This window comes from Pseudorca crassidens, chromosome 1 (genome assembly GCF_039906515.1).
Source record: "Pseudorca crassidens isolate mPseCra1 chromosome 1, mPseCra1.hap1, whole genome shotgun sequence".
Lineage (NCBI taxonomy): Eukaryota > Metazoa > Chordata > Mammalia > Artiodactyla > Delphinidae > Pseudorca > Pseudorca crassidens.
Window position 1 is genome coordinate 5,425,539 of NC_090296.1, and position 22,245 is coordinate 5,447,783.

General features: G+C 51.0%; 1 protein-coding gene across 5 annotated transcripts in view; it reads right to left on the minus strand.

Moving 5' to 3' along the window:
• WDR25 (WD repeat domain 25) overlaps positions 1 to 22,245 on the minus strand; it is a 141,764-nt gene that overhangs the window by 117,047 nt on the left and 2,472 nt on the right. For 3 of the 5 annotated variants that reach the window (XM_067725721.1, XM_067725731.1, XM_067725741.1), the window contains exon 2: positions 20,074 to 20,920. In XM_067725721.1, the coding sequence (XP_067581822.1) occupies positions 20,074 to 20,880 (807 nt within the window). In that variant the 5' untranslated portion in view covers positions 20,881 to 20,920. The remainder of the gene's footprint in view (positions 1 to 20,073; positions 20,921 to 22,245) is intronic. The other 2 variants (XM_067725750.1, XM_067725761.1) reach the window with 1 other exon arrangement.

Sequence of the window (22,245 nt, forward strand, 5' to 3'; positions counted from 1 at the left end):
CCCGCAGTTTCTTGTCCTCTCCAGGACTTTTCAATTCCTCCACATGAACATGTTTTTCTTTTAGAATCAGAAACAAAGTGAAAAGCCAAAGAAATAAAAAACTGTAAACAAACAAAAAAATTTTTTAACGGACCACTGGTCCTAAGAGCCTACTGGTCCAAAGCTACGAGGAGAAAGAAATGATCAATTCCAGCAGGGGGTGAGGATGGCCATCCAGCAGAGAGGGAACTCGCGGCAGCCCAGGAAGGCAAGGGCCTGCCTCGTGAAGAACTGGGGATGCAGGGACCTGGGCCCTGGGGTCACTTCTGCCAGGGTAGGGGAGAGAAGTCTAAGACACTGCGGCGGGGAGAGGTGTCTTGCCCCCATAACACCTAGGACCCGTGGGCAGGACTGGTCTGGGACTCCCTGAAGCAGCCAGAGAAAGCCATAAGCAAGGAAATGCTTAATCAAGCAGTGCAAGGGGGGATCCACGCGGGCCCGAGGCCACCCAGGAGGCCGTGCAGATGCTCAGAGGAGAAGGGGCTGTGGTGGGGAGGGAGGGGGGCCCCGCCCCGGGAATGGGAGCAGCCGCCGATGCGCCCCAGAGGCCCAGAGGAAATATTATTGCAAGACGAAAACTGAATTATGAAATCCGCAAGCAATAATTAGTTGAAATTACTACTTCTACTTGAATAATTAAACACGCTTATTTTCACTCACTGATGTTTTATTCATTACCATACATCTTTCCTGAAAGTTGTTTTTAACGTGAATATTCTTTTATTTGCAAAGATCCCACAGAGATTTACTATGCTAATTTCAATCCTTTCTTCTAAAATAAAAACCACAATAACAAAAACACTCCAGATTATCAGCCATTAGTGACTGCTGTGTGGGGTCCATTATCAACTTAAGTCACAGCAACTGGCTGGAAATACCGTGGGTTGTGATAAAGTTATTCACACACCAAAGCTTCCTTCCTTTAAAACTCACCGCTGAAAGGACGATATTTAAATAAGCTCGAAATGACTATGAAAATAAAAAGACCCGAGTGCGGAAAGACCACTTAGGCATCAACGAGAAGCACCTTTTGCTTTTTATCACACCCTCTATTAATGAAAATGTTTTTGCATTTCCATAAATAATGCTTGGATTTTACAAGTCTTATTTTTACACCCTGGAGCTAAGACACCTATAAGCACAGTAATAAAGGCTTAAGGTTTTCATTAAGTAAAGTTACCTTTGGGAATAAGTACTAACTTAAATATAATCCATGAACTAACTCTTCTCTGCTGGGTTATTAGCTGGGTTATTGGCTGAATGGCAAAACTCCAAATCTGAGCTAATGCCAACAAGCTGGGCCTAAGTCAGACCCTGAACAAACAGAGAGGAGCAACGCTGCCACCACTATAAACCAGCTCCACGAAGACGCAGAAGCCAATAGCCCTCTGAGGGGACCACAAAGCCTACTTAATGTGCAGGCATGCGGGCTGTTCCGCAGAACTGACAACAGCTGGACTCACTGGATTACTATGACAAATATCAAGGAATGTGACTCTGCAGTAAAGTGTGTGTGGGGGGGGGTGCTCGCGCGTGCACTCTTGCATACACATGCACGCACACACGTACCCCAGCTCTGTTACTCAAGTATGGGCTTCTCCAGAGGAGCAGCGCCTGTCTTGGAACTGGCAAGTCCTCACTGAACATTTGTTGAGTGAAACTAAGTATCTGAAGATTTTTTTAAGGCCCCAACTGTATTTCTCTTTCCCCCAACCTCCTTTAAAAGCAATCAGTCACCCACCCCAAGAACGCGACCACCGTGCAGCACCCCCCTCCCAGGTGGAATGTAAATGACTCTCTGAACCGGGCAGCCCCACTGCCGTTCCCCTGGCGTTTTCCCTCCGTTAATATAAGTAAACTCCACCGAGTATTCTTCACACGGGTTGCAACCAGTCTTCTGGGGCCACGGGGAAGTGGATGACTCAAAATTTTGAAGCCGCCAAATCAAAAGGGACCGTCTACTGAACAGACTTACGAGCCGTGGTACCAGCTTGGCCTTTGATAAATGAAGGGACTCTGAAGGCCACAGGCCGGGGCTCAGCTGATTCTAGAGCTCAACATTATCTGCGTCATCATCGTTAGAAGCGTCCGGAAAGCAGAGCAGAGCTTCTGCTGGGCTTCTGTTTCTGTGGTAACAGCTTCACTGGCCTGTCACAGAAAGGAATGGAAGGAGGAAACTGGAGGGAGAGAGGGAAAAGAGGCAAGGGGGGAGTGGAAAGGAGGAAAAGCTAAAAAGAGGGCAAACGGGGACAGGACGTGGTGGAAGGCGGGGGGGGGGGGCGGGGGGGAAGTACAGAAAAAGACAGCGAAAGAAAGGATGGGGGAATGTGGGGAGGGGTGTGAGAGAAGGAAGGGAAGGGAGGGGAGGAAACATCAGAAGCTGAGACTTCAGTCAGGCCAAATCACCTACAGATGTGCTTCTATCTGTCCGCAAAGAATGTTCTAGGTTCAGTCATTAAATGTAACACATTTCAACTCTCAGTCAGTGCCCCGAGACACGCTCAATTATCTGATAAACCCCAGGAAAGCTGTGTAAAAACGTCAGTGCAGTGACGTTTTTACGTCACTAACTCCAAACCCTCACTAATGTCAACATCAGCCCAAAGGTCTGGCTGGCTTAAATCCAGAAGGAAAAAAGAAAGAAAAAAGAAAAGGCCCCGGAGACCTGTTATCACTGACCTACAGCCATTAGGACAGGGACCCACTGGTGCCTGATGAGTGAGCGTGCTCGCTGAGCCTCATTAACGGGCCAACCTGCGGGTCCTGCTCGAGATTCCACAAGGAAACAGGTCCTGAAAACCAAAAAGTGTCCAGCCTGAGCTTGGCTGTAGGGCACTGACAGGGGATAGCAGCCAGGGACTGGGGGACAGGGGGTGGGGGGCCTCAGTGCAAGGAGCTCAGAATAAGTGGCCAGGACAAGATTCAGTCCACTTCCTGTCCCCCCAGCTCCCCCCCAAGAGCGGATAATTAACAAATAAAAATAACAAGCGCTCTAAATGCAACATGGGATCCTGGCTTGGATCCTGAAAGAGAAAAGGACATGAGGGGAAAAACTGGTGAAACCCCAGGAAAGCCTATAGTTTAGTGAACGGAATTATACGGATGTTATCATCTTGGTTTTGACAAACGCCCCACAGTAAGCTGGGGACGGGTATACAGGAACTCTCTGGATTACAACTCTTCTATAAATCTAAAATTATTTTTTACAGTTTTCAAAGAAAAACAACGAGGTCTGTTTAAAAACGAGACTCCTGTTTTTCTCCCACTGATTTAGTTTTTTCATATAAAACCAACGCCCTTGATAGGGTTTAACTATCCTAAAGCTTTCCTGGAAGGCTGACTGAAACATTACAGCGAAAGCTGTACTCCTGCAGCAAAAGTGAATTACTGAACTCGGAACATGTTAGCAGTGTCCCTGCGCTTTGCACCTGGGATATAAGGAGTGGCGTGTCCCCGTGCATCAAGGAGCGAGGTTCCTGTCTGACAGAACTAGAACAGCTTTGAAGAGCCTGCCTTTACAACCTCCTCACACTGCACGCTCTGGATTCCCTGCCTCCTGAGCCTTCTCCAGAGAACCTCGCTCCCCTCGGTCCATGGGTCCAACGACCAGCCCTGCCTAATCTGCAGGCTCCTCCACGCGTCGCAGCCTTCACACAGTCCACTCCCTCTGCCCGAATGCTCTTCCATCTCTTTCCTGCTGAACAACTTCTACCCATCCTCTAAGACCCCCTGTGACTCAGGCTGAAACTGCGCACCCAGGGCTATCCTTTGTGCCCCATGGCATCTTATCCTCCACCCACCAGAGCAGCTATGATGCACTAGAAGTATACGTCCACCCGTTTCTTTCTCCCAAAGAGGCCAGGAGTCTTTCAAGGAAGGGTGAGACGCTGTATTCGTCTCTGCATCCCACTCCCATCCCCAGCACCCAAGTCTTGGGACAGATACTCAATGAATGAAAGCCTCAGAGTCAAGAATATGGGCAACTCTTTTAAAAGAGAAAATACCAGTATACAACCTTCCATCGTCCGTTAAAGGGTCAAAAAGGTCTTATTTGTCAGAAGTGAAGGAAGCAAGCCCTTTTAAGAGAAAGAGATTTTTGTTACAGAATGACGGGTTCATTTCCACAGATAACACGAGTCCCGCACAAGTATCCTCTTCTGACCAGAGAGCTGAAAAGCTTTTCAAAGGTTTTGGTTTCCTTGACAACAGCATTGCTGGAGACAAGCAGGGAAATAATTAAAAAGTATGTTCTCTTTGCTTCGAACTCCTTAAGTGTTTATAAGCAGTAACGAACAGGCCAGGCTCCGTGTGCACGGCGTCAGTACGGACGAGCCGAGGACATGCGGGGGCACCCCGTCCTGCCACCGCCTCCAGCGGGGCCCCCGGGTGAGGACCTGCCCAGGACCACATTCATCAAGGGAATCAGCCCACACAGGTCAGATTCGCAACAACTGCGCTTGCCAAGTGCCAGGTCTCGGGCCACGTTTAATCCTCACAACAGTCCGCCGAGCCGGGTACGTATTCTTAGCACCATTTGACAGGAGAGAAACTGAGGTGCAGAAAAGTGAGGGGCATCCCAGGCCACTCGGCCCAGGGCCCCGGGGAGAGCACACGAACTCCTCAGGCTGTCTCTACACAACTGCCCCAAGCCTCCGCTCTGACCCTCAGATCTCATCGCAGGGCAGCCAAGGCCCTGGAATAAAATGCCTGTCCCCAAGCCCCACCGTCCTGCCAGCCCACGTCCCGGCTCGGGACCACTTGCTGTGGCTACGCTCGGGCAGCAAGACTGCGCATCCCTGCACCCCTGCCCTGGGGCCGCGAGGACACGCAGAGCCACGCCAGCCCTACGGCGGTGCTCAGCCCTGATTTAGGTGCCTCCTTCTCCGTTCAGGGTGGCTTTTCATGCTGTGTTTTGTTTTAACAGCTTTACTGTATTCGTGTCTTTTATAGTAAGCCTCCTCAAACCTTTTCTCGATTTATGATTTATAAATAAATAATAAATAAACATGCAAGCTGCAAGCGTCGGCCCAAGCCCATTACCTGAGAGTGTACAGGCAAACATCTCAACAGATGGGGAACAATCATTGCTTTGATTTAGTGTCCAGCTATGATCTTCGAAGCCCTTTCCAAAGCCCAGCCACCTCTGCAGGGATGCTTCCTGCACGGATTGGAGGTGGGGGACAGCGTCAAGGTGTGTGGACAAGACCAGCCCCAAGAGCCTCCATGCCCCTGAGGTCCAAGGAGGCCCACAAAAGTGTGGCAGACCGAGTAGGTGCTATTTATTCATTCCCAAATGTTTCTTCAGCACCTACTATGTGCTCAGCTCACCTCCCAGAAGGGGAGATACAACAAAGGAAGAAAATAAACTGCCTGCCATCATGGAATTGTTACTAGAGTTCTTCTCATTTCACAGATGAACTAGTTAAGACTCACGAAGATTAAGGGCCCTGCCAACACACACGTGACTGCCTTCTGGAGTTCCCAAGCAGGAAGGGCACAGGGAACAACCACAGAAGGCAAGAGCAGAGAGAGGGGAGATCACATACCAGCTCTGTGCTTGCCCCTCTCTGCTCCTCAGTTTCCTCATCTGTAAAATGGACATAAGGATGCTGCTAATGGCGGTGCCAGCTTACATTAGGGAGCGCCTGCTGTATGCTCGCCAAAGAGTTTTCCACGAGTTTTCTTGCTTAATTGTCAGATGACTGAGATGGATGCTATGATTACCCCTGCTGTACTGATGGAGAAGCTGAGGTCCCAAGAGTTATGTAACTTGCTCAAAGCTACACAGTTAGAAAGTGCGGGGGCCAGGGTTGAGCACACACCCTCGCCCACCACAGTGAGACTCCAGCTCTGCTGACTGCCCTGTGCCGCAGCTGGGGGTAAATGAGATGAAAAAGCCCGTATGGAGGCTGACCCAACACAGGAAACAGCCGCTGGCCTCATGCCACCGACTGTCCAGGCCTAGAGCCCACAAGAACCCCCGCCTGGCTCCCCTCGGTGGGCCCCAGCACTGCCTAGGCCCACCCTCCCTGGCCCCCCTACAGTGTGGCAGTCAGCACAGCGCAGGGTCATCCCTGTCACCCAGCCAGCTGCCCACCGCCTCGTCCTCTAAGACCCGGCTCAACCTTCCCCTTCCCTGAAGTCTGGCTGGCCCTCAGCCCCTGTCCCCAAGAGAGCCACCCCACTGCCCTTGTCTTCCCGTCCCCAGCACAGGGGGCCCCTGGAGGGCCTGTCACACTGTCAGTCTGTTTTGATGCCTGTCCCCCATTAGCTTTCGTGCCAGCAAGGGTGTCTGATCCCCTCCGAGCCTGTCCAGAGCCAGCATTTAATCAATGGCTGGACCAACGGATGCTCAATCAAAGGAAGTGCTAGGGGAAGCAGGTCTCCTGACACAGACTCGGAGGGGCAACTCATGCACTCTGGCACCTGGTGCCCCCTGGGGCCCTCGCCGCTCACACCACAGACAGAGCCTAAAACAAGGTCCGAGCAACTCACTGGCCGTACAACAGAGAGTCCAGAAGGCCTGGCTTGCACGTCCCAAGTCTACACCCCAATGACCAGCGGCCGACGTCATGCTGCTGAGCCGGAAAATAGGCAGGCGCAGCCCAGGTGCCTGGAGAGGCTGCTGGCGTCAGTGGGCGCCCGCCAGATTATTCGTTCAACAAATCGAGGCAACTGGAGGCAGACTGGACCGCCAGCCCCGTGTGCTTAGGAACGAGGCTTAGTAGGCAATTACAGAAGAAACCCTGGCTTGAAGCTTCTTGATAATACCTTCCATTTGTAAGGGTTTAGAGTTTACAAAGTGGTTTCACACATCTAACCTCATCTGATCCTTACAGCCCTGTGAGGTAATTATTTCACAGATGAGAACACGGAAGCCCAGACAAATCAGGGGAGGACTCGCGACCTTATTCTGAACACGTGCAGGCCAGGGCTGCCGCGAGTCAAGACCAAGCTTGGGGCTGGCCGTGGGCAGCAGAGCCACTGTTCCAGAAGGGGCCTTGGAGCCTCGACACACACCCGCACCCACCTCCCTGCCCACTGGCCACGTGGGCTCCAGCCTGCCCTGAACCCTTCCATCCTCAGCCCTTTTGAGAGGAATCCGCTCGCCATGGTGACCAGTTCTTGAGTGCTGGAAGGTTCTCCCTCCCCTGTGCTGACTCTGTCCCCTGCAATTTCCACCTTTAGCCCTGCTCCTGCCCTAGGAGCAAATCAGAGTGCGTCTCGTTCCTCTTCCCCACCAAGGCCCTGCCAGCACCACGTGCTCCCCACTCGTCCCCCCCACCACCTGGCTAAGAGCATCACAACGAGACCCTGAGGAGCCAGGACATTTCAGAACACACTTGGGTGAGAGCAAAAGAACATGAAAAGAAACCAGGATGAGAACAAACAACTTCTCTAACCAAAGGTTACAATGAAAATGAGTTTTAATTTGTGTTTTTGTACCTTTCAAAATAACACTTCAGCTAGTTTAGAAAGAAACCACTTCTGTTTATAAAAGCCCTTGAGTTTTCCTCCAGTTGCCAGGGCTTGTGTAAACACACTGTGAGCGGGGAGAGAGAAACTGCTACTTGTGAAACTCTTAGTGCTGGCACCTATGTGAATTAGAATCCTAAACTCAGCAGGTTAAAAATGTTCTGAAAGCAATTTGGGTGTTAGTCTAAATAATTATAGGTCACATTCACTTAGATAAGAGCCTTTGCCCCCTCGGGGCTCCAAGGGAAAATTCTAGGCATGATAGTTAAGCAAAATAGTTGGTTATTACGCAGGCTTTGTGGTGGCAGTGCAAATTGGTATAATCCTTTTGGAAAGCAATCTGACAGGAGATGTATCTGGACCCATGAAAATGTACAACCCTTTGACCCAGCAGTCCCACTTCCGGGAATCAATCTGAAAGAAATAATCCAACAGAAAAGGTTTCATGCATGAAGATAACCACTTCAGCATTATCTATAATAGCAAAAATTAGCAACCACCTAAGTGTCCAAGGACAGCTAAGTAAATTACAGTTAATCAACTCGATAGAGTATCATGGAACCAGTGGAAATTGACGGCCCTCCAACGACTCAGAGGCAGCCGGTAGCGCTGTGGCAGGAGAGGCTGGGAGAGAATGTTAAGTGGGAAAAGCAGGCTGCAAAATTGTGCGTGCACCCTGTGAGAAACACAAGCCCATATGGACCAGAAATTGATGGGAGGGTGTTAAAAGGATAATCATAATTTTAGTGTACGTTGGAATTGGGCGATCTTCCCCCATCATTTTGTAATGCTGTTAAATCATCTTTGTAAAGGGCAAAATGGAGGGCAGGGAGGAGAGGCAGGGGGACCGAGGGAGGCTTGGACCCTGCAGGGTCGTGTTTCGGTCACACAGTTTGGAAATCCAACCAAACAGGAGGCGGCAGTGGCAGAGCTGGGGCTGACCTGCACACACGCGCCGGAGCGGGGATGTGACACCGTTGTGAACACTACAAACATGCCCCCAGATGGAATTACAGATGAGGATAAAACCGCAGTTCTCAAACCCTTGGGTGCTGTTGACACTCTCTAAAGCGAGGGAGGACTCCAAAGAGCTGCTGTTTATGTGAGTTTTAATCCCTCCACATTTAGCATATTAAAAATTAAAACCGAGGATATTTTAAAATATTTACTAATTTATGTAAAAGTAACAATAATAAACTCATTACACGTTAACATAAATAACGTATCTCTTATGAAAAATAACTGTTTTCCAAGGCAAAAAAAAAAGAGTGAGAAAGCACTGTTTACATTTTTGCCATCTCTTTAATGGCTGGCTTAATACAAGACAGCTGCGTTCTCATAGCTGCTTCTGCATTTAATCAATGGCAACAGCACACATCCCATAGCCTCTGGAAAACTCCACGTACACTCATGAGAGAATGAGAGTGAAAAGGCAAGGAACTTCTAGGTGTTATTATGAAAATAATTTTCACTCCACAGACCCCCATGAGAGGGTCTCGAGGACCCCTAGGGGTTTGCAGACACGCTGAAAACCACTGCAATAAACTACAGCATTGAAAACTGCTGCTGTAATGGGGAGGGGGCGATTTAAAATGATATGTATAGCTGGAACTCAACAACATGGAATTTTTTTGAAGAGTGGATGGAAATACACTAAAAAGTCTGCAGTCATTGCCTCTGGGTGGAAAGACGCTGGGCAATTTCTTTCTTTATGCCTTCCTGTTTTTTCCATAGTGTATGTGTATTTCTTTTATGGTCAAAAACAACATTTCTTTTTGGAGGAATGGCTTGGGTAGCCGCGGTGTATCCGTGCCCTATGGAAGCAGCCGATGGGAAGAAGGTCATTTTGAATCATTGGTAGCCAGCATCCGTGTGGGGAGCGTGACCAAGCGCGGCAGCTCCTGGTATACCCATCGATCGCTGGTACCCGGACCACATCCATCACAGCACGCACGGCCTGTCCAGACCCACGGAGAGCCGGGGAGAGATGACGAGAATTGAAGCGGGCCCCAGCCAATCACTTCTAGATGAAGGTCAAATATAGGTGACTATTTATCAGCACCCGGATGGGAGAGGACATGCTCTAAAGCCAGAGGACAGTTACAAAGGGGAAGGTCCACAGACTTGACCACAAAAAATGTTAGGTTTTCTCTGCAAAAAATAAAATAAAACGATGAAATACCAAAGTCAAACACCACATGGCAGGGGGTGGGGAGGGGCGATTATTTTGACAGGTCAATAGCATTAGTATGTAAATTGCTCTGGTAAGAGAAACACCAAGACTACAGGAGATTAATGGGCAAGAACCACCACCACAAACACTCCTTCAGCCTTAACGAGGTGCCAGGCTCAGTTCTAAAAGAGCTGCACATAAATGAACTCATTTGGTTCTCAAACAAGATACCACTAGATTAGCAAGCGTTTAAAGATGTAATAATTCTAGCGCTGTCGCGGATGAGGAGACATGATCACATTCGTAAATGATGCTGTGTGCCATAAACAGAATTGGGAGATTGGGAATGACATATATACGCTACCATGCGTAAAACAGATAGTTAGTGGGAACCTGCCGTATAGCGCAGGGAGCTCAGCTCCGTGCTCTGCGGGGACCTAGATGGGTGGGATTGGGGGCGGGGGGAGGGAGGTCCAAGAGGGAGGGGATATATGTATACATATAGCTGATTCACTTCATTGTACAGCAGAAACTAATACAATATTGTAAAGCAACTATACGCCAATTAAAAGAAAAAAAAAAAGAAAGAAGGAAGTAGATCTGGGCACTGAGAGGGAAAGATGTGCACCACACGTGAGTGAAAAATCCAGCTGGAGGACGGCACGGAGAGGGCAATTTGCATGCTAAACAAAGACCCCAGTCCTCTTTCCCACTCAGATGCCAGAATGCAGGTAGCAGGGCTGAGCGCACCCCAGGGAGTGGAAGGTTCCTCTCTGGGAAACTGACTAGGCTGAGAGAAAATCATCAGAGATGTTCACATGTGGGGGTCCAGCTTACCTCATCACTCTATAACAACGTCACTGTGGACAAGCCCCCCCCCCCACACACACACACACGCACACACGCACACACGCACACACAGAGCCTATGGTCACATCAGCTTTTTTGGGTCTCCCTCCTGAATCAGAATGAGCAGCAGAAAATCTCTAATGTGAAACACAGACACCAAAACAAAAAGACAGGGCTTCCCTGGTGGTGCAGTGGTTGGGGGTCCGCCTGCCGATGCAGGGGACACGGGTTCGTGCCCCCGTCCGGGAAGATCCCACATGCCGCGGAGCGGCTGGGCCCGTGAGCCATGGCCGCTGAGCCTGCGCGTCCAGAGCCTGTGCTCCGCAACGGGAGAGGCCACAGCAGTGAGAGGCCCGCGTACCGCAAAAAAAAAAAAAAAAAAAGACAAAAGAAGCTGAAAAAAGACAGAAACATTTCAGAAAACATGGGAAAACTTTCAAAGAACTCAGAGAGCTAAGAAAAGACCTTGTAAACATGCAATAAAAAATAATACCCTATAAATATCTTTTAAAAGGGACATTCAGAAAATAAACAGCTCTTGGAATGTAAAAATATGATAGAACCGAATACTTCTCTGAATATATGTTATACTTCAGTAGAAAAGTTTAAGCATAGGACATCAGAAATAACAAAATCCCAGGAAAAAAAGGATTGAAAGATAAAGGAGGAAATTCCCCAGAAAAATAAAACAGAAACGCAAAGCAACAGAGAACTAGGTAAGAAAAATTAGAAGCGCAATCCAGGGACACGCAGATCATCTAACTAATCAGAGTCCCAGAGTCAACGCCCTTGACCGGCAATAGACGGGGGGTGTCGCCCATCTCCCCGTGGCCCCCCTTCCCTGCGAGGGCCTGAGGTCCCCACACCTCACTCCTCGTGAGGAAAGACAGCCCTGGACCAGCTCCAAGACCCCTGGCAAAGCAGAGCTACACCCTCCCCGGTGCTAGGTTTCCAAAGCCCTCCTGCCCCTCCTCCGTTTCATGCTGGGTCACAGTATCTTGTGAGGGGGCTGAAGCATGCTCTCTTTTTTCTTGTCGAGTAAAGGAACTTCAGGAAGCTTGCCAAAGGGAAGCTATGTGAAGGCAGGCTTCCAGGGATGCTGGGCTGACACCGCGGCCTCACTCAAGGGCTCTGGCCCCTGCAACCCGCTCTACTCCCCCAGTTCGTGGGGTCTTTGCTAGAGCCGTGTTCATCTGGGAGAGACACGAAACTACAAACTGCGGAAGCCGGGAGAAAAGGCTGAGAAGTTGGAGAGACTCATCCACTCCTTCTTTTAAGGGATAAAAATCCTAGCAGTTGGGAGAGGAAATGACCACCATGACAGTTTTTAATGCTGGTTACACAAAGTACCTAGGCTATGATTAAAATCAGCTGATGCACATGGGGAAAAAGACTGGAGGGAAACACTCCCTGCCCGATGTTCATAGTCCATATGTTTGAGTGGAGGGTCTATGGTTACATCTTTAATTTTCTGCCTTTTTTCTTAAAAAAAAGGAGGACAAAGCCATCACTGGGCACTAGATAGGGGCCTTTAAGAGTCTTCGGTGTCCAAGTTTTAAAAGCAGCAAGAAATAATTTACTAGATTGTCTCAACTCCTAAGTGTGCCAATTTTGCAATCAGCATTTTTCAATTACATTAAAAGCATTTTCCCAAATTGCTCTATTCTTCCCTTAATGACACAGGATGAGACTGGATGAGGCCGGTTCCCGGAGAACAGAGTCTGCACCTTCACACGGCACTGTTTTCTCCCCATCAGCCTCTGGCACTGGGGACACTGAACTGTTTAAGTTAAACCGAATGAAGTTTTCAAAAGACATAAAGAAAACACAGCTTGGGTTCTGCCACACTTTCCTCTCTTATCCCTCTTTCAACCCAGGGTTTTTCCTGCAAGTCACAAGCTTACAAGGCCCTTCTGGCAGGCGAGGGAGAAGTGGGAAATATCTCATTTGTTGGCCTCAGAAACGTCGCAGCTTTCATATGGGGGAGAGGAGTGTCAAAACTTCACTTCCCACGAGGAGAAGGTTCCAACCCAGGATCTCACAGCTCCTCCCGGAGGCTCGGCAGCCCTGCTGTCGACCAGCCTAAAGCCCTCACTCCCCGGTCTGTTACAATTCAGATGGTCGTGAACTTTCCCTGGAAGGAAAACCCTTAAAAGATGGGAACAGAGAGGAGCAAACGTAGGGTACAGAGAGGGAAGCAGCCGAACACTTCCTACACCTGACCTCCCTGCGTGCCCTCGGGCAAGTGTCTTCCCCTCTCTGGGCTTCTGTCAAATGCAGATGGAACCAGATGATCTCTGCGTGCACACACACGCACGCGCGCACACACCACCCATTCTCTCCTCGCCTTCACCTAATTACCCTCGATGCACTGTTAATCATTCACTCCCCAAATACCAAACGCCCACCACCACAACCCAGCCCTCCTCCCCAGCTGTGCGGCTCTCATTTCCAATAGATCTGCCTCGTGCTTGGAATACATTGCCGGTCATCTGCATAATGTTCCACGACTCCTCACTGTACACACCACGTCCTTTCTCAATCTCATTTTGTAAAATCCGTCAAGAATAATTCTTTCAAAACTGAAATAAACCCTCACTCTGGCACTTGAATCCATAAATTCCTTGTCTTTGAATCTGAGATACACTACTTGCTACAAAGCACATCTAAGACACCCTAACATCATCTGATACGCTAACAAGGACAAATCAACGGGATCCTGTAATACATAAAAATGCAAATCCAAACCACCACGGAAATCACCTCGTCTCCTGATGCCCCTGACAAGAACCACAAGGCTTTGAAGCTGGGCAGTGCTTGGGCACCCCCGAGGCGAGGGGATACGCTTTTCCATCCTTTATTCTCAGAGGCAGAGGAGCAGAATGGGTCTTCTAGCTTTTGTTGCTCAGGCTCTGGAGCCTGACAGCCAGTTGCCTCTACCGTTTACCAGCTGTGTCACCGTGGACAAATCCCTTAACCCTCTGTGCCTCGACTTCCTCACCTGTAAAATGGGAATAATAACAGCGCTTGCCTTGTACGCCTGTTATGAAGACGAGATGGGGTGTTTTAGGGGTGTGCCTAGCAGGTGGTGGGCGCTCCAGGATGGTTGGCTCTCCCCATCCTCTCATCTGTATCACAGGCAGAGGTCGCAGCCTCCAGGACAACGTACATAAGAAGGGGACCCGAGGCCCACCTGGCGGCACACCTACCCTACCGGGCACTCACTCTCCTGGGTCTCTTCGGGTGGGAAATCGCTGCCCCCAGCACTGCCAGAGGCCCAGACACAGAAACACTCTGCAAACTGGCGAATGTCGCTGGGTCCATGCTCCTCCATCACACTTGAACGCGATCAGTTTGGAGACGTGGACCCAGCCCTCCAATGTAAACTTCCAAGTGCACGGTGCATGAAAACGGAGCGGGTAAATGGCTTGCTACAGACAATCTCAAAAACTTTCTAAATTTTAAAAGTAGCCATCTCAGGAAGTAATATTGAAACTCTTGAAAACTATATAGCTATAGACAGATTATGAAGAGATTCACAAGAACAAGAGTTACATGAAGTCGGAGGATTCTGGGTGACTTGTCTCTCATCCAGTTGTTTTTAATTAACAGATCCAGATGCAGGGGAGTCGGGAACCTGTTTCTTCAGCCCCTCCCACTGCTAGGCACTGGGCTGCATCTTCTCATTTCTCTTCCACAGCAACAACCCTAACAGGTAGCCATTATCCCCATTTTACCAGTAAAAAAATGTGGGATCAGAGAGGCTAGGTGGTTTTCCCAAAGTCACAAAGCTACCAAGCACAGATACGAAATGGCAACCCAGGAGTCTCGAGTAACAATGGCACTGATGGAGGTTGGCCAATCTAATCAGGTTCTACTCACCACACACAAAGGTTTCAGCTAAAGCTTGCATTCAAATCAAAGCCCTCCTTAACTGCATTAAAGCAGCAAAAAGACATTTATGTATAGCCATGTTCACTGCCGTACTGACTATTTGAAAAACAAAAGCAGGAAACAATAGGACACAACATGGAAATGACCAAGCAAAGTTTGGAATCTGAGAGAGTGAGAAAAATATGTTTGGGGAAAGTTTTGAATGAGGTAGAAAAATGCCCCTTACAAACAGTACAAAAGATGCGGGTGGGGGGCTTCCCTGGTGGCGCAGTGGTTGAGAGTCCGCCTGCCGATGCAGGGGACACGGGTTCGTGCCCCGGTCCGGGAAGATCCCACATGCCGCGGAGTGGCTGGGCCCGTGAGCCATGGCCGCTGAGCCTGCGCGTCCGGAGCCTGTGCTCCGCAACGGGAGAGGCCACAACAGTGAGAGGCCCACGTACCGCAAAAAAAAAAAAAAAAAAAAAGATGCGGGTGGGGAAGCGCACAGTCAAAACCACACACGCTCTGCAGCGCCAGACCGATTCTGTAAACGCAGAGGGATGCACTGTCCTGACCAGGGGAGCTCCCTGTGTTAATGAGCTGCTGGCTCGGGTGAGGATTGTCAGTGATTTCTGTTTTCTCCTTCATTCTTCGAGTTTTCTGCATTTTCAAAGTCGGTCCCTGGCAGCAAGAAACATGCCGTATGCCTCTGGGAGTCTTCTCGGTGCCTGGCAGAGGGCTCTGCACACGGGGCTGACCATCAGGGCTGCCCGTGTTTGGCCAAAGCAGGATACATTCCGTTTGTGCTTTTTCCTTCAAAAAGGGCCTCAAAGTCTGAAGTCTACCTTTACGTGGAATGGGTATTCAAGCATGGTGAGCCAAGTGAAGACAGGGGGGAAATGAAAAGAGTGTACAGCAGGGTATTCGTGCTGGGATTACAACTACGGGAACAGACGCACAGTACCGACAGGGCCAGGGAGGGACGGGCAGGAAAGAAAACGGAGCATCGATGAGGAATTATGAGTCATTGTTTTGTTTTACTTAATTTCTCCAGCTGTAAATTTTTCAAAACTAATATAACCATAATTTACTGCTCACAGAACATTTAGAACATATTAAAATAAGTATCTTTCTGCTGTAATGTGCCCAGTTGAACTTTATGAATTCCAAAGCTGCATTTTAAGGCAATGAAGGAACTGGCGCGCCACGTTCTTTAGATCAATCACATGGATTGTGCTGTTTTTCTCCTGATCAGAAAAGAAATCGTATTTCTGTAAATGTTACCTTGAATCAAGGATTCTTCCACGTTCTAGAAGCTTGGGTGAGCAGCTTATACTGTCTTACTGTGCCCCCTAGTGGCAAAGAGCATTTATGCACGTCAAAGAGAATCCTTTCCCAAAGGATGGAAGTAAAATCCAAAATAATTTTTTAATCTTTATTGATCACTTAACATGTACAAAACTTTGTGCCAGGTGCTCTGGGGAATATAAAAGTGGATTTGGTACAGTTCCCATGCTCAAGAAGTTTAAAATCTACAAGCAGACACGGTTCCATGGCAATGCAGGTAGAAAGAGATACCACCCCATGGTTAAGGAAGGGTGAAAATTCCCAGGGAGAGCAAGAGAGGGAGCACGCAGTAAGTGCCTCCTATGTGCCAGGAGCCGCACCAGGTAATTCATAACTAATAGCATTTATTTTTCATGAAAACCCAGCAAGCTATGCATAACTACCTCTACTTTACATAACACAGGTTGAGGCTCAGAGAAGTGAAGTAACTTGCCTGATATCACACAGCCAGTCAGCAGCAGAGGGAGGATTCAAATTGAAGTCCTAGGACCCCAGCCCCCAAGCTCTCCCCTCCTTCCTGACCAAGGCAGGGGGGGCCGGTAAGAAGGCACTCTGGTAGACTTTAACTGAAAGACAAGGGGAAGGTACCCTCCAAAGAGAGTGCAGAGTGGCGAAGGGAGGGGAGGGGGGGCGTGCCCTGTCGCACCCACCTCTTCTAGCTCATTCCCTACTCACCCAGCATCTGCTCTCCGCCCAGGACTGGGCTGCAGCAAGCCAGGACTCCTGCCTGCGCCCACGATCCTGTCCCCACCTCAGATGAAGCATCCACGCAGTGCCTCCCAAGCACCCCTCCAGCTCCTACCCGACCACAAGGACCCCCACGTGGCCCACCTTCCGACACCGGGGAGGGAAAAGCTGCCAGCTGCCCACCGGTACACACACAACCCTGAGGGCCCAGCGCTTCCAAGGCCCCAGCCGGGACTTCCCTCCCGGGCTTCCAGCCCCCCGCCCCCAGCTGCTCTCCATCCATCTTCCCATCCTGGCTCCTCCAGCCCTGCCTCAAGGTCTTCACACTGAAAAGTTGCTTAAGGTCGATTTGCCAAATAATTCTGTCACTGAAAACTGTCAAACATCATAAAGCAGAGAGGACCCTGGCCAGACTATTTGCATCTATGGCTTGTAGAGGCCCTGATTTTCGAGACACCCACGGTAAGAAAATGGTCAGGAGATGCGGACCGCAGCAGCCATGACGGCAGCCACACTCTGCCCCTGGGGCCACCCCCAACGCCACTCTGCAGCCCCACCATGAGAGACGGACAGCGCCGGGGGCAGGGCTCCCTGGAGGGTGCCAGGCCAAGCAAGGAGCCAGTGCCCGCGTCATTGCCTGCAGCACACACCACCGTCCTCGGGACAGATGGGCGACGCAGCGGTGCCAGGCCCCGCCCAGGGCAGCCCCACGGCCAGGGGAGGCCTCAGGGAATTGCCCCAAGCAGGGCTTGCTTTCCTGTAACAGATAGTCCCTCTGCCTGAGCAGCCGTCCCAAGGTGGACCAACTGCGCCCTCTTCTGGTCATGAGCTGTCACAGCGGGTTGGCTGCTCCCAGGTCCCCTCCGCGGGGCCTCCCCGCCTTCCCAGCACACAGCCCGCAGGCTCATCTCTGCGCGAACACCCGCTACACGGCCGAACAAACACCACGCCCCGAGTCAGCGGCGTCACTCAGACGCTCTGTGTTCCAAAACTATCATGGGATGCCCCTGCTCAGCAAATCTAAACTTTCTGGGCAAAAGTGACCGGAGCAGGGCCCGCAGAGCACCTGACTGAGGCCGGGTGCAGACCGGTCCCCACAGGGCTCCAGGCCTGCCCTTCCCCACCAGGAGACACAGCCCCGAGGGCGGGTGGGCAGACACATCCCTCCACCCAGCTCTGCCCACAGCGACCCAGCCTGTCCTCTGAGGCCCCCGGCAAGCTTGCCGCCTCCTCAACAAGTGTCGTATATTAACGCATGTATGTGGAGCCTAGAAAAATGGTACAGGTGAACCGGCCTGCAGGGCAGAAATGGAGACACAGATGCAGAGAACAAACGTATGGACACCAAGGGGGGAAAGCAGCGGGGTGGGGGTGGTGTGATGAATTGGGAGATTGGGATTGACATGTACACACGGATGTGTATAAAATGGATGACTAATAAGAACCTGCTGTATAAAAAAATAAAATAAAAAAATAAAAAAAATAGGAAGAAAAAAGAAAAATTTAAATACCTGCATGTTCGTGCACACACACACATCACGCCACATACTATACACACATATACACACACACAAAAGCCTGGGCTGCCCATGACTGGCAGACTGGCCCCACCCCCTGGGGTCCTAGGAAGGGGCTGCCCACGCCCTTCAGGTGGCCCACCTGTAACCATGCCACTCTCCACAGAACTCCACCACACCACGGGCCTGGCATCAGACTGGGGGCTTTACACACAGCACCTGGGCGTGTGTCCCACCTGAGAAGCCCTGGCCGTAGGTCTCACAAGCTTGTCTCATCGAGGAAAGAGGCTCAGAGAGGTCAAGTGCCTTGCCCAAGATCACGAAGCTTTGGGGATGGAGCCAGCCCTTGAGCCCAGATCATTCTAACTCCAGGGGCCAGCCAGACACTGCCCACCAGGAACACTCCAGACAGGCTCCTGACCAGAGGGACAGGTGCAGGCTCGCGGGAGGAAGGGCCAAGAAGCCCCAGGACTGGGGGATGGGTCCAAGCACGTGACAACGCACACCAGGGACGTGAGGAGCCTCCTGAGCGGACCACAGGGCCCCCGAACTCGCAGGAAAAGCAACAAAAATATGCACGTAAACCCTGGGGCTCCAGGCTGCAGACGGGACACGACACTGTCCCCACAGAACTCCATCAGCCTCGCAGACAAGAACACAGACACGTCATTCCAGGACTCAAACGTGCCACCTAAAATGACACTCATCGACAGAGGTCGTTTCCAAGACTTCACTGTACTTGGGCTTCCTTTCTTAGCTTCCAAAAATGCCTCCTGAGAAAAAAAGCTCAAAATGAAACGTGCAAATACAGTGTCCTCGGCAGGCAGGATCCAGAACCGTGAGGAAAACAGGCGGGGAAGCTGACATCTATTGAGCACCTATGGGGCTCCTGCCTCTGTGCCAGGGGCTTTGGAAGCGTTTTCATCACACAGTCCCATGACCCAGGTACAACCAGGCCCTTCACAGATGAGCCTCCAGACTCAGGGGGCGGCTTGGGCAGCTGGCCAGCCACTCACAGCAAAGCTGCACCCGAAGCCCCGTCCCTGCAACTCCAAAGCTACTTTCTTTCCAGGAAGCTTTTGCTTGGCTCACGTGTATTTGGCACCAACTATGTACTGGGCTTTGCTAGGGGCCGAGGAAAGTGAGGAGGGGGACAGAGGACAGTCTGGGGCGGGGCGGGGGGCAGGCGAGGGGGCTGGAGGGCAGGTTCCAGGCAGGTGTGACACACCTGTCACACTACCTACCTGTCCACATGGGCACTGCTTACTACAAGTCTGCCTTACCTCGGGAGCTTTTAAAATAAATAAATAACAACCAAAAAAGAGTTTCTGCGTAAACCGGAAGTCCCCGGCGGGCATCCAGAGCCCTCCCTGCTCTGACCCTGCCCTCTTCCCCAGCCTCGGGCCCCTCACCCCATCATGGGCCTCATAGCTGCCCATGCTTAGAGCCAAGCCCACTCCCTTCACCAAGTGAAACTTCCCTCCTGGAAGCCTTCACCAAGCCCTTTCCAGCTGAGCTGCTGCCCTCCCCCGGGTGCCCTCAGCCCCCATGGAACCCCCTGGGGCCCCATCCTTACGGCCCCGACGCGGGCTTGTGAGCGCCTCTCCGCTAGTCCATGGCCCCTAGTCCACTGTGCCGGCCTGGAAGCCAGGGTCAGCTCAGCGACCTTTACACCCCCTGCATCCGGCACAGCACCTGGTACAGAGCTAACTGTTGTTCGGCACTCAGTGGGGGTCGCAGTGGACGTCCCCAAGGTCCTGGGGCCTGGCCTGGGCCTTTCTTCCCCCTCTGCTCCCTCTCACTCAGCGACCTCATCCTCCGGGGGCGTGAGTGTGTCTGGGCACCCCTGGCGCCCCCAGCAGGGGGCAGGGCTAGCATCCTCTGGTGGCCTGGGCAAGGCCGCCTCGGGGGAGGGGGGCGGCGATGGGACAGGACGCACCAGCCGTCCAGGTGGGCCATTGAAAACCCTCTCCCAAAGGCAACAAAGAGAACTCCAGAAATGCCCAGAAAGAAACCTGTAACCAGGCCCCACCTCACCGTTTTGAAGAACAAAACAGCCCAGCAGTTTATTCCTAAGAGCAGCTGAAAAGAGCAATTTCACTCAAGTCTTACCTTGAAGGTTTTATCCATAGAAGTTGAGAGAAGCATGTGGCTCTTGGAAGAGACTGGACACCACTGAATGTTGTTGACTGGGCCCCGGTGGCCTCTCAGATGGAAGAGTACCTTCCTGGGAATCTTGGTTTCCTTATACTGACAGTCCAAATACGGCTGAATAAACTCAGACACTTGGGGCGCCACACAGAGAGGGGCTGGGGCACGCCCTGCACAGGGACCCTGGGGCTCCATGTCTTTACTCTTGCCTGTTTCCGTGCTTAATGCTTGCAACTGTCTTAGTCTTTTCGGGGTATAGGGTACAACACAGTCCTCACACCACTGCCTCTGAAGAGAGCTGCCGTTTTTACCTGGGGTTTCAGATCCACTTCGGGCACAGAAAGATGGCTCAGGGGAGCCAGAAGTTCCCCAGGAGAGTTTCACCTGCTTTAAGCGGGCAGCTGCCAGGGGCACGTGGCCAGCTGGAGCATGGCTGGTCCACAGGGAAGGACGAGCAGGCTGGCTGGTGGGGAAGGTGACCTCAGGCTCTGTCCTGGGCCACTGCAGCCTCTGGTTGGGGCAAGATCCTGAGTCACTGCTCCAGAGCCGAGCCAGAGGGAGACGACAGCTGGCTGCATCTTCACAAGAACCATGCTTTGTGGGCAGTGCGCCCCCGTCCTTCGCATCCAGGACTTCCGAGGCAAAATCCCGCCCAGGAGGTCTGATGGCATCTGAAGCATCTTTCATCTGGCCGGCAGGATTAAAACTGCCCCCAGGCTCAGTCTCAGGCTCTGAGTCCGAGTCGTCATAAGCCACCAGCGAAGCCATTGAAGACACAGTTTCTCCTTGTCCGTCAAGGGCAAACTACCTAAGGTCAAACAAAGTGTCAGAAGATGTGCATGGCAGAATGTTTCCTACCACGTTCCAAAAGCAAACGTGCCACAGAGCAAATCCAAGACTGAAAAACCCATAAGAATAAACACATTAAAAATGAGGCCTTGGGACTTCCCTGGGGGTCCAGTGGTTAAGACTCCGTGCTTCCACGCGCGGGTTCGATCCCTGGTCGGGGATCCCCCCACATGCTGTGCCGCACGGCCAAAAAAAAAAAAAAAAAAAAAAATTTAACAACAAGAAAATAGTAAGACCTACACAAAGAAAACTAAAAATGTACTGAAAGATATAAAAGAGGACCTGACTAAATGGAGACAGGGTGCCTGGACAGAAAGACTCATGGTTTTAAAGAGACGTTTTGGAAGGGCGCTTTGGGCAGGATCTATTGTAAATTTAAACACACATAGCTTTTACTGCCACAACCCACTTTGGAACTCTGTCCTACACAAATACTAGCACGTGTTTGCAAAGATAGGTGTACAGAGAGCCTGCAGCACTGTTTATGAGCAACAGACAAGAAGAGCATACACTCATCAACGCGAGTGAGGTTAGTTCTGAAAATACTGAAATGCAAAGATGACCAGGACCCACCATGTGCTAAAAGCAGCTGCCCTCACCTTTATCCTCCCTTTATGCTCCAGTCCTTCCTTTTATTCTCTCTGCCTAGAACACTCTTCCCCAGATATCCCATCTCAACTACAAGCCAGTCGGAGAGATAGACCGGCAACACAGGGCGGAGAGGTGCCTGAGGCATGGGTCCACCCCATTCCAAGGGTGTGAACCAAATCTGCCAGTTTCACTCCAAACACAGGCTCCCACAACAACTTCCCCTTTCTAAAAAACTCTTCCTGGAATTCTGAAACATCCTACAGAATCAGTTGTAGCCAACTAGTTTCTACAAAGAAGTACTTCCTCCTGGAATTCAATTCTGTGCAGTTAACATGAAGCAAGTAATCAAGAGGAAAACAACGCTGCTGCACACATCCAGGACAGCAGAGGGCGCGGTGGAGCAGCCCTGAAAGCTCAGGCAACAGGCCACTTCCGGGAAAGCCTGCGTCCCCTACCTTAATAAACCATCCTGAGCTCCTCTTCCCACACGTGGGGTCAGGTGAGGCCTGAAGACTCCCTGGGGGTCCTCGGTTACGCCATTCCAGACAGCCTGTCTATCACCCACGTCTTCCCCTGGGCAGTGGGTTTCATGTCCCCTGGAATCAACCATCCCACCCCTTCCATGCCTTTCCCATAAAGGGTACCAAACAAGTTATGTCATCATTCAAAAAATGTCTGTTGCCTGCCTCCTCC